The sequence below is a fragment of the Papilio machaon genome, chromosome 24 (genome assembly GCF_912999745.1).
Source record: "Papilio machaon chromosome 24, ilPapMach1.1, whole genome shotgun sequence".
Classification (NCBI taxonomy): Eukaryota; Metazoa; Arthropoda; class Insecta; order Lepidoptera; family Papilionidae; genus Papilio; species Papilio machaon.
The window spans coordinates 2410828-2423898 of record NC_060009.1 but is presented as its reverse complement, the minus strand read 5'-3'; the positions used below and the strand labels follow the sequence as shown (position 1 = coordinate 2423898).

Genomic DNA, 13071 nt, shown 5'->3' with positions numbered 1-13071 from the left:
TATTCCTTCTCTATGTTTTCAAATTAAATACGCAATATTACTAATTATTAAATACTCTTGCTTGTAGAAATAAATATAAAATAATACATTCATAACGTTATCCGATACAGACGTAACCGCAAATCAGCACAGCAGAAATTAAATAAGTATCTGTAAGGAGTTGCAAATGGAAAAAAATAAATTAGTTCAGCATGTTAGTACAGGGAGCGAGCAAACCACCCAATATCCTCTCCGCCTCTAAAATATTCAGAAAGACCACAAAATTCAATTTGCACGTTCAGAAAAAGCCCTCCTTACTCCAGACGTACAAAATGAAAACATGCTCCGGAAAAAACCGGGGCTGGGGGGGTGTTTTGCACCAGGAATTAAACTTGGGGGGGCGCAGGGTGGGAAGAAAAGTGGGGAAGATGCTGGATGATTAATTATTAGTTTGTGTGTGTTCCGAAGATAGCGTCCTATCGTTCTAAAATGGGGTTGTGTGCCCAATAGGGTGGTTCGGGGGTGAGATGTATGTTTTTAACAAATTATATAAGTAATTTAACATGTTAATGTTTTTGCTCGCTTCGAGTTTCAAGTTGGAAAAAGATGGATGATTATTCTCAAAAAAAAAGTATATCTTTTAAACATTATATATGTTAAAGTTTGGATGGATGAATGTTTGTTTGAAGGTATCTACGGATCGCCTTCACGGATCTTGATGAAATTTGAAACAGATGTACAGTTTTAATTCCGCGCGGACGGAGTTACGGGCGACAGCTTATTTTTTATAATACATTTATAATTTTTTTTATATACGTGCTTTCATTATTTCTGCGTAGTGAAAAACTGAATAAATAAAGTGTACCAGGACCAAAAATGTAGTTAACAATATCGATCCGTAGACATGTAATCCTTCTTTAAAAGTGTTGAACGAATCCATTACTCGCTCTACTATCGTACTAGATAAATGTATTCAAAAAAGAAATTTAAATCAAAATATGTGTATATTATCTAAAAAAGAACACGGCTGTTACTATTATTATTCTAAAACTATACAATGTATAACTTCTTTAGCAGTTTACACGGCTTTCGTAAGCCTTGTTAAAAATGACTGGAGTTCAAATAACTTCGTCCATATCAAGAGCCGTTATGTCTCAATCGATATTTTTTATAGGGAACGCCCGAGTGAACTTTCCTTGATAAAAGTCGAACGATAACATCGGCCTGTAACATAAGTATTGTAATTGTATTATTTATAAAGCAGTAAGGTAACTCTGGATGGTTAATTGTGTTTCTAATTTTCCTTTTAATAGCAAAAAACAAAAAAGATTTAAAGTTTCCCTTATCTAATATATTACCTATATTCAGAAAAACTGGTGTATTTTCAATTAACTGGTCTATGTCTAATTTTAAATAATTAAAAAAACATAGTGCTTTGGGGTTACAAGTTTAAATATTTTTTTTAATTACGGCAAAAAAAAACAGAATAAAAAATTACTATTAAATTTTACCAGAATTTATCTTAAACTACCAAGAGTTCATAGCCTTCAAAGGTTCGTTAAAATCGATTTTCTCAACGAAAGGAACGGTCATCAGAGCGCGATACAAACAAAGAACATTCATATTCGAGGAACGTATACTTATGTTGTCCTGGTATAAACACAGCTCTCTAATAATAATTTAGGACTAGCATTTTAATTTTACTCGTGTTAAATGAGACACATTTTAAAGAAGACTTTACAACAGAGGTTATTTTCTAATTACTTATCTGTTTTTATTAATAAAATCATATTTTTCTATTAAAAGTAAAATTACTAAAAACTTTATTCGAGAGTATTGAGTCTTGGCAAATTGTTGTAAAGCTTGCTTGTGTTGTTATTTCTGTTTACACCGAATGCGTCGAATTGGGTGAATTGACGAATTATCTGTTTGTGACAATTGTTTATTTGTGTAAAACAAGGAAAGAAATTAAAAATAGTGATATAGATTTATTGTTTAATTTAAATAAGAGAATACATGATGAAACTATTACCGTTATGCATTTGTTTTCATTATATTACCTTTTTCTATTTGTTCTTGTTTATAATTGTTCGTTTATTGTTCTAGTATTTCCTTCTGTTTGTAAATGTTTTGGCTCGGCTTAGAATTGACTCATAGACCAATAACCCTGTGAGTTCCCTATTGTCTGTAAAAAATTGTCTTTTCTATTTTTATATCTGTCTATAACAGTCTAGAGACTTTGGAGTCTATTAAATGTGATCCAATGCTTGGATTAGCTGTTATTGGTTTACTTAATAGCAGAAACAGTAACAGAAAACAAGATTTTTCTTTTAAAAAAAATAGCACAATATGTTTAATCTCTAACAGTTAAAACTAAAATTTAATTCACCTAGTAGATCTAATTATAAAATGACTACAAGAATAGTCCAGTGTGCACGCCCCTTTAGCTCTCAGTCTCAACGTTTTGTCTTTTTCACGGCTTCAATTTAAAATTTTATTTCCCGCTTGACCCAAAGGGGAAGATGGGGGTGGCGGGTGACATTCATTATGACCAATTTTACCCCACTGTTTTTCCTTCCATTGTTGTACCAGTGATGGCTCATTTCTGTCCCTCATTGAAGTTTTTGTTTAAGACGCTCGCGGGGAAAATCTTGGGGATAACATTTTCGCTTTGTGCTATTTGGTTTCTTTTTTTAATTTATTTCGGTCCGCCATCACCGTAACGATTACTCCACAGTGGGGTAAATGGGTCGAGGATTATCTGGTCTAGGGATGTACCTTACTAGTTTTACCATCTCTATCTTTGTAGAGTATATTCTAAAAAAATAAATTGTTACCACAATGATGTTTAGGCGCGGTGCAATAATACATTTAGTTCAACTGTAACTGGTCTAAAGTTCATAATATGCATCGGAAATTATGATCCTTTATTGAGAGGGCAATCAACTCTTAAACACAATTTGAAGGAGAAAAAAAATCAGCCGAAAAAAAATCAGGGTCATGTCTTATACAGTAACCCAGGCCAATTTAATGTGCACCGCTGTATTGATTCCCCGGCATTCTTTCACACAGGCGCGGAGGAGGCCCCCCCACGGCGACCCATCCCCCCATTTCTCGGTCCCCCACGGAACTTGGGATAAACGGGGATAAGATTTTTTTCGGGACCTCGACGCTACAGTGATTGGAGTTATATGAACTTATAATGAACAATTATAGTCCTATAACGATTTAAAACTTAAATGCTTTTATCGCAGACAGGGTAAGTAGGGACAAGAATGGAACTTTGCAACAATGCCTTTTATATTTTGATTTGTCAGTTATTTCGTCTTATAAAAACAGTAGATTTTTTCCATTTTATGTTATATTCTAAAAATAATTTACTTTTAGAAGAAGAAAGAAAGACTTCAATAATGGTTAGCAAGTTGAAATAAAAAAAAAACAGTAATACAGTGTAAAAATCGAGCACTATGTTAGTGTACGTCCAATTTCGCTTGTTAAATAGAAGTTGCCAGAACACAAACACGAAACATCACATCGGACTTTTATTTGGAAAAGCCTCTCAGTGGCCATCCACGTGACTTTAATAAACTTGTTTCAACTCGAATCCGACGGCGCTCCGCCAAAACTAGTGAACGATCAACAAAAACAAAAGCGTCGGCGCGAGCAACAGGTATTCCAACCTACAATAAATATACGGGCCATATACACGTGCACAGCGAACTAACTTTGAACGACCCACAGATAACGCGGATCCAACTGCAAACTTCCAACATTAGCCAGTAGCGCAAAAGATAAACTTTATCGCTGCTGCTCTGTGGCGATATATGTGAGCCAGTATTCAAATGAAATTCCAGCGATTCGGAAGATATTCCAAATTTAAATTCAGAATCGGCGTTGCGTTCGAAAAAAATAAAATAAGTTATAGAGCTTTGGATTTAAAAAAATGTTCATTCGAAATTGTATTGGATTTATGATTGGGATTGCTTTGGTTATATTTTTTTTTGCTTTAACGTGAATAAAATTTAAATGTTAGTTAACCTACCAACAATGAGATGCGGTTTGTGACGGAATGAACTTCCCCGCCTATTGAATTTTCGCCTACAAAAGGAAAGTTTTCAGGAAACGCTCCACGGGTTAGCAGCTACGTAGTTTCGCAGCGAAATGTAAAACATTTAAAGTGTAACTTTGACGAAATTGTTTAACACGAATGGAGGGCATTCGATTAAAGTTTTAACTGCTGACTAGACGCTTTTATGGACGCGCTTTAATCGACTTTTTTTTCCAAAAAAAATATTTAATACATATAAAAATGCAAATATATTGAAAAGGCGAAGTAAAAACGTATATGAAAACCGCTGAGCATTAATTACTGCCAGCGATATCTTCTAATGTAGAAAAAAATATAAACGCAATACAAGCCACCTTCGAAATGTGTTTCAAACTAATTAAAAACATCAATTCTGTGCGCCACCGTACGGGGGAATATTTCAAATAAACGCACACACGCGTAAACCAGCCCCCGTGCACACACGGCCACGTAACACGCACACAACAGTTAAAAATAAGTCTCGGCCCATATCCGCGTGAGAGAATGGTCCCTTCGCAGATGAAACGGGAACTGTATAACTTTAAATTATACATTTTTTGTTTATTATCACAGCCAGTTTTAAATAATACTCGTGTTTTAATTGCTTCTTATACTAAAACAGGTGGAAAGCCCATTTTTTTTAGTAGTTAGTCAATACAATAATATAAAATTACATAATTAAAACAAATATTCAATATGTAACTACATATTAATTTCGGTTTTACTTCTTTACCTGACAATTTACGTTTATCTTAGTGTTTAAAGGTAGGAATTGAATAGTTTATGTATAAGCTGGTACAATTTAAATTCAAGAAAATGCTTTGAAGAATAAATATTGAGTTATAGTATTTTCCGATGTACTGCCTGTGTAGTTCTAGAAGTTATCCGGGGGGGAGACGGGCATAGCCGGGTGTCTTAAGGCGGAGCGGGACGGAGCGCTCAAACCGAGTTATCGTAAATTGATCCGGGTCGAGGGGGGGCGCTAGGGTGGCGGCGACGCGCTTCCAAATTTGACAGCGATGGAAATTGGCGGGAAAGATTATTGGTTGCCTTGCTCGGTCGTTCAATGTTGCTTTTTTTCTATTCGAATATTCGAATTTGGAATTAGCATGCATTCGATTCGGCTCCGTGAAGGTTTTACTAATGCTGGTATAGAATATTTAAATTTTAAATTACTATTGTTGTCAGATCAAGTATAATTGAATAAAATTCTATTGATCTGAATTAGAAAAATATTATTAGAACTAATTACTTTGAAGATTGAAATACGAAGAAAGTTAAAGCTTTAGAAATGATAGCTACTATCTTCAGTCGAGTGTAGACAGTCGAGGTCAATGACCAGATTGGCAATATAGATGAAGAGATTGCGTAGGAAAATAATGGTAGAAAATTTGTATGACAATTTTATTGTAAGGTATGACGTATAAATGACAAATATAATGACATGACATAGTAGAAGAAAAAAAAATATATTTTTTAACTTATGAATTACGTTATTTTACTCAAATTTCTGGTAATTTCGACTTTCAAATAATAATTACACATAAAAGTATATTTTAAATAAATTATAACAAAATTGCCAAACTTTTTAATTTTTTACAAGACACCTTAGAAAAGTTAGGTCAAAAAAAACAAATAGACTATATCAAAAGATCATTGAACTTTAAGGGAAAAGAAGGTTAAATACATCAGCTGTTTCTCTCGGTCAGGGTGTATCGAGGGCGAGGCTTAGGATGCGAATTGGGCACCCCCGCCCCTCGGTGCGTAACTTGGTAACTGGGTCACGTAGGTCAGGGAAGATGACGTGGGTCATTTCGTTTGCTTTATAGGATTTTGTTTACCGATCCCTTCTTTTTGTACCTTAATATATAGTATATTGACCATGACAGTATTCAAATGTTATTTAAAATAACCTCACTGACTTAGATATATCCGTCTATATATATATTTGCGTATGTGAGTTGTGTCAATTGCATTGACCTGTAGCCTAAACTGAATCAATTTTTACAAGTGAGTTGTCATTCAATTTGTTTTTTTTTTAATCTATTTAAGTAAAACTTCTTAAACCAATTCTATAACAGAGATCAGATTATTCCGTCTTACTTCGTTTTGTAGGAGTGAAATTGTAAAATGTATGTATGGCTACAATAATGTTTCGTAAGTATATTTTAAAGAATTTTCCATACTTAATAAAATATCATACTGAACGTCAAAAAGAGTCAATATATTAAAACGGCGCACCGAACAGTTTCTCATCTTTTTCTTATAACGTTTTCCGACTAAAGAGGCTTATAAAAACGGCGAAGCTTTTTTTAAAAAAAAAAAACAACTGCGTTCATGTTAAAACGAGCACACACCAGCCAGCATCTTAATAACAGAATCGGAACGCTGCAAGCGATTTTAAAATAAGAATATCATAACTGGCCACTCGGCGCGGGGTGGATTTCGGAAGAACGTTCGCGCCCACCCCTCGGGCTTTTAAAATAAGAAAATTTCGTGTGCGTCTACACCGCCAGACTACCGAACGAAATTAATTATAAAAAAAAAAACGAAACATTCTCAACCAATGTCTCTCATTGATTTTCGTTATACACGTTTATGTTTCGATTAGATGGTTATCAAAATATTATAGTTTTGTTATATGGAGGATGTTTATCGCTACACATAGTAAATTTGATATTTAATAAAATGAACTGAGACTTTAATTTACTAGATTTTACAAGTTTAACTATAAGATAAACTATTACGAATTTTGCCTACATTACTATTTTAGTCTAAATATGACAAAGATAAAGGCTTGTTTATTTCTATTGATTACTAAAAAAAAAACAATATTTTGTATAATATGTTAATTAAATACACGATCGATATGTCTCGGGTCGGTCAGTGTAAACGGACACGAAATTTTCGGTGGAGCGTGATATTTTTAAAATAAGAACCTCTTTCGTGGCATATTCCGTGGAGAGAGATTTTCAAATAAGAATAGTTTCGCGATGCTGAGGCCCCCCTCGCCTTACGCCCCCGTTCGTCTGGAGTTTGAAATAAGAATTTGGGGGTTTAGATCGGGTGGCGAGGTGCATATTCGGGGTGGGTCGGGATCTCCTGATGAGGCCGGAGGTTTTTCGTGGAATTTCGTTAGGTCGGGGGCATCGACCGGCGGCGTCGATACCCGATGAATGTTATAGTAATTGGAGGTTCTTCGATCTTTTATTCCGCTCTTTGCACGCCCGCGCAGACGGTCGCCAGTTTATATTTATTGTTTTATATCGAACCTACGTTTTGAATTCTTGTTAAGCTTTTGTTCGTCTTTATAGCGACTCAAGTTATTTTTTATGTATCAATTGGACAACAAAATTTAACAGACATTTGAAATGCATTACGGACTCTCAATTTGTACATCGACATTTAGACTTTTTAAGCAAGTTCCTACATTTTTTTTTTAGTTCCCATTTCTTTATTAGGTAATAGAATTTTTACCGTTAGCTAAATTTTAGTTTGTTATGTCGTAGTAAGCAATTAAGGCTATTTTGTATAGCCTATTTGTATAGGCTATTTTGTCTTGTCTCTAGTGTCGTCATATACTACATATATCCTGGCAGATTTAACAACCTTTGTCTTGATATCTTGTACGTCTATGGATGTTGTAAAATTATTTGTTTATTTCTAGGTTCGCTCGTATGCCATGGCGGAGTGCTCTTTCGCGCGCTGTCAGCAGGAACGTCGCGCCATTCGCAAGGAGCTGCAACGCTGGACCAAGAACATGGTTTATATACTCGGTGAGTGATTCAAGCGCTTTATTATACAACACATAATGTACCCTATTATAACATACTCGATGAGTGATTTAAGCGCTTTATTGTAAAAGATTTTCGAGTGTCTGAACGGTCGAAATGATTTAATTATACAGAATTATTTGTAAAAAGTATGAAAATTAAATACCACAGTATTTAAATAGTTACTTTAACTTACCGTAAGAGTAAATTTAAAATTCAAACAATCCCTTAGTGACCGTTCACTCTAAGCGCGAATTTAAGATAAGTACTAACGAAATAAGCGAAAACTTCTGTTTTTAACAAAACTTTATATTTATCAATATTATTAGCTGTCACCTACGACTCCGCGAAGCAGTAAAAAAAAACTTAATATGCAGCCTATGTGTTCTTCCAAACTATGTTCTACTTCTGTGCCAAATTTCATCAAGATCCGTAGAGCCGTTCCGCAGATACCTTCGTCAAACATCCATCCATCTGAACATTCGCATTTATAATATTATTAAGATTTTTAAGTCTAGTTCCTTATAAACTAGTATTTGGAATGAAAACAGTTTTTCTAACGCATATTTTTTTATTACATAGAATGTCCACACTAATTGGATCATCTTTAGAACACGAAAAAGGTCGTCAAATTAAAAAAAAATATCCGTACATTATAAAAAAACTTTATCGTCGAAAAAGGTTATTTATTATCTGTGGTAGAGTGGCAACATAAATGGTTCCACAGTCACCGAAGTGGAAAGTGTTATACACTCAAGGGCAAGGTCTAAGTATTAGGTAGGGTTGGGGTCCATAATTAAAAACACCTTCTATCCTTTTGTCCTAAGTACGATGTTTTGAGTCACGCTTTTAAATAGTTTTTATCTGTAACACTTTGGAAAACTACGTTAAAAGGATTAATTTTTTGTTACTTTTACAGATTTTTTTAATTTTTTTTTTTTTTAGATTACTTGTAGCCAAAAGCAGACTTTTCTGATGAAAAGCTATTCAGTTATTTAGCTACAAGGAACTGTAAACAAATAAATCTAAAGGGAAAAAATTTAATCAGACAGAAAAATTGTAAAAATTTAAGGTACAGGGTGTATGTTTAAATGTTGAACGTTTTACAAAATATTTTTTTGCAATAGAAGACACAGATAAATGAAACTTCATTTTCCTAATTATCATACTGCATTCAACTAGTCTGTGTATACAACAATTTCCTACGCATTTCCACCCAGACGTAAAGTTGTCAGACTCTCCAAAATGTTTTCAGTTCCGCCAACTTTACGCAATAAAACCTTTCCTTCATATGCGAGCAAAGTTTTGTTTTACTAGGGAACCCTAAAACGAGGTTCCGTTGCTTCCAGCGTACAAGACAAACAAACCAACCGTAGGAGCTTTGGTTATTAAACCTCATATCGTGGGGTGGATACGGAAGAGGATAAATTTTGCGATGTTATCTACGCACGGGGGAATATTGTACTAAATGTATTACTGGTCAGAAATAGATTTGACTTTTTGGTAAAAAAAAAAAACTATTTATTTGATCAGTTCACTTTATAGTCAGAAAAATGTTGATATTACGTCACTAGATGTCGCTTAATTTTTCTTCAATCACGCTTTTAACTTCCTAAATTTTAAAATAGATGAATATTTTTAGGGTTTAATGGTCGAATTATTCGGATTTCAAACGTAATAAGATAACATTTTAGTAAGAATAAATAAATTAATATAGGCTTGATAGGGCTATTATTATAAAATAATCTATAAATTTGAAGGCAATACCCCTCAGTCGGTAAGCAGGTGCTGTAGTGATCACTCATCCGGTCGGCTGCATTTCTCAAATAGCCTTCAACTCATTTAGTCTCCATTAGGATGCGCTGACGGTACACGCAATTATTTAACTATGCAGAATCAATTATTGTCCTTTTTATATTAACTTTTTTATTTTCAAAATATAGGTTAAAATGGTTATGGTGAATGACAAATAACATCAAGTTCGCAGTATCAATGTGTAAACGATTTTACATAAAAAAAGCTTCATGTAATTTATATATATATAGGGTGTTTTAAATTCCGGACCAACTTTAAAATGAAAATAACATTTTTAATTACTACATACATTATTTCGAAACGAGTAATTATTTGTTCACTGGCACAAATGTACACTACTTTAAAGAACTTTCTCCTAGTTTGATAACTCAAAATTTTTAGAAAACACGGACCAATCTATAATAATTAAACTTAGGCCTACATTACTATATTGTAGAACTAAGAGACTTGAACTTTCAAATACCTCCGTACTAAGTTCCAGTAGTTCCTGGAACCGAGTGAGTCGATATTTGGTGAATATGTGGAGAGATGGTATCGCTACGTCGATTTGGTCCTAGCTCGGATAAAGGCTAGATCGCGTTGCGCCTAATTCCGACCGGCATTGCGGGGCGATTGCATTGCGTGTTCTACAATGACCACATTTTTGTTAATTATAATCAATTTTACTAGAAAGCAAATATTTTTTTATTTGTTCGTTCTTTACAAGATATTTTAAACAAATCACACAATAATAACCTTCTGTGATTTCCACTAGCTAAAAGCTTATATAAAATCATATTGCCATCCCTTTTACAGGCATTGAAGAGAGAGAGAGAGAGATACTTGTTTCGGCGAGAAATTTCAGAATGAAATAGAGTTGTAAAAATAGTTACCATACTCACTACACTGAAACTGAATACAATACTCTTTTCTTTATCATATTTTGTAAACCTTTTCATGAAAAAACATTAAAAAAACAGAATCCACGTTTATAAATACATATGAACTTACTTACGTATTTAAAAAAAATATTTACAAATTAAAACGTCTATACATAGTTAGAACTTATACTTAAAATTTTAATTATTTTATTCAAATATGAGGTAAAAAAAATTAATATACATCTTTCTTTTATAGTCGACTTCTGATATTTTAATGACATTAAACATTAGATGTACTACGGACATTTAATTTATCATATTATTAATTTAGAAAATGTAATTGAGAACATATTTAATAATAACAAAAGAGCGATGTTTAATTTCACCACCCAATTGATTGTAAAGTCCACGTTCCTAATAATATATTGTAAAAGGTTAGTGTGACTTAATTGTGATAAAACAATAATAGGATATTCATTTCAATAGCACATGTGAGAACTATAAATATAATAGAAATTTTAACGGATGTTATAATATTCAGAGTAGAATTGAATGTGTAAATTAAACATTGGACATCAATTTATTTCATTCTTTACATTGTTCTAATTTTGAATATCAAAATGTTAGAAGGAAAATGATTGGCGAATATTTTGTGACCATTGTAGAGGAGTGCATTTGGATGTTCTTAGGGCGCATGCGCTAGCTCGACACTCCGCCAAACAACCTGTTGCAACTCGACCGGCGTGCACCGATGCAACTACTCTTATCACTGATAAAATCATAAATATTTGTAACATCAAAACTATTTTGCGCACCGTAAAATTAATAGGAACATTATAAAAATACATACCGTGCCAACTAAAAAGTGCCTCCGTTATAAGATCTGAAATTCTATCGCAAGTCGGTTTTCTTACGAGTACGTTCAAACGTCTAAGGAGTTTTAAGACAGTGCCAGTGATGTGACGGATTATTAAGTGCTTTAGATCGTTTGTGTTAAATTTTTGTAACATTTATGCTTTAGCAAAAATTTATATTTCGTAGTTAAATGTCGCTGTAAAATCTCTTTAAAAAGTTAGCTAGTGAAAATAGTTGAAAAAAAAATAGTGTGTTAGTAAAATAGTTTTTTTTTTTATAGTTGAAAAGTGTACAGAATAAATTGTAAGTTAGAGGTAAATATTCGAATAAACGAAGTTCGGCGTCGCAAACGAGAAGTTGGAGCCGTGCAACAAGTGGTCGCCGGATGCAAGCCAGCAGGGTAAATGTGCCACTTTATAGTTTAGCATGCCAACTTGTGTCTATGTCGCACGTGTTACTCTGCCCGAAATCACACCGACAATTCGGAAATTCACGGAATTCAACGGACGTCAGGCGTGTTGACTTAATCCCGTTGGCGTTAATCGTTAGGCGTTTAAATTTGTTTAAACTGTTACAGTATTTTATTTCTTTTTTTTTTTGGCATTTTTTGGCTTTAAAATGTTTAGTTGCCTAGAAAGTTGGGTGGGGCGGTCGCACTTCTTTTGTTTTAGACGGCTTCCGATGTCACGCGCCATCTTAGGTCGATGACAAAAAAAACTGTCATGGCGGCCACCATAAGAGGTTTTTGTTCTAGTTTAGCTCCTTAAGAATTTGGGTCGATTTTCCGGCCATTATGCAATTCATTTCTCGGTAGAATGGTATATCGGTGTGTGACTATGTTACGCATAGATACAAATCAATTTGTTATTTATGGTCTAATTCGAATTTTTAAGACACATTTTGAAGTACGATAATTTTTTTTTAATTATTAACTTTATCATCAGCCTGTATTAGTATATTGGACATAGACATTCCTTGTCTTTTGTCAGTCTAATGGTAATATTTTCTATGGTAATAAATAGGTAGAAAGGTATTACTGTAGCTCAACAAAATAGCATGCAACAGATATCCGATACAAACCGATGTAACGAGATTAAACCATTATGTTTTCAGCCGATACACTCGCACTGGTTTTCGCTGTTGCGACATGAAATTTGTTGAACAAACATTTCACTCGATTTTGTCTCGTATTTTTTTAATTACGTACGCAGAATGTTCAACTGTGGCATAAAGATTTTAAATCTATGGGAAACGAAATTCGGAAGCTTTGCAAATTATTTTCAACATTATTAGAACACAATTTCCGTTAATAAAATTAGTTTGAAAACATTGTTGGCATTATTTATATACTATACGTTATTGATAGTATACATATTTACTATATTGTATATATGTATTACTACGAATATACAATATAATATGTTACGGAAAAACAAATGTATACATTCAGAAACGAACGATTAACCACTGAGATATCACATCTTATTTTATTGTTAAATATTTTATATATTTTCCATTCGATTGTTCTTATAAAAACATACTTACCAATAAACCACTTCGAATGAATGGAGTCCATTTTGACTGCACAATGCAAAGTCATCCGATTTCGATTTTAACATTGTTTTTTATCACTTTTGTTGTTTTTTTAACGATTTTTGTATTGTGCAAAAGTCCTCTCTATCCAAGTATAAGGGTATGTCAA

At 33.4% G+C, this 13071-nt stretch overlaps 1 protein-coding gene across 1 annotated transcript in view; it reads left to right on the top strand.

The window, feature by feature from the left end:
- LOC106720566 (mushroom body large-type Kenyon cell-specific protein 1) overlaps nucleotides 1–13071 on the top strand; it is a 157916-nt gene that overhangs the window by 43226 nt on the left and 101619 nt on the right. The window contains 1 exon segment of the mRNA XM_045684059.1: nucleotides 7734–7842. Within this exon segment, the coding sequence (XP_045540015.1) occupies nucleotides 7749–7842 (94 nt within the window). The 5' untranslated portion in view covers nucleotides 7734–7748.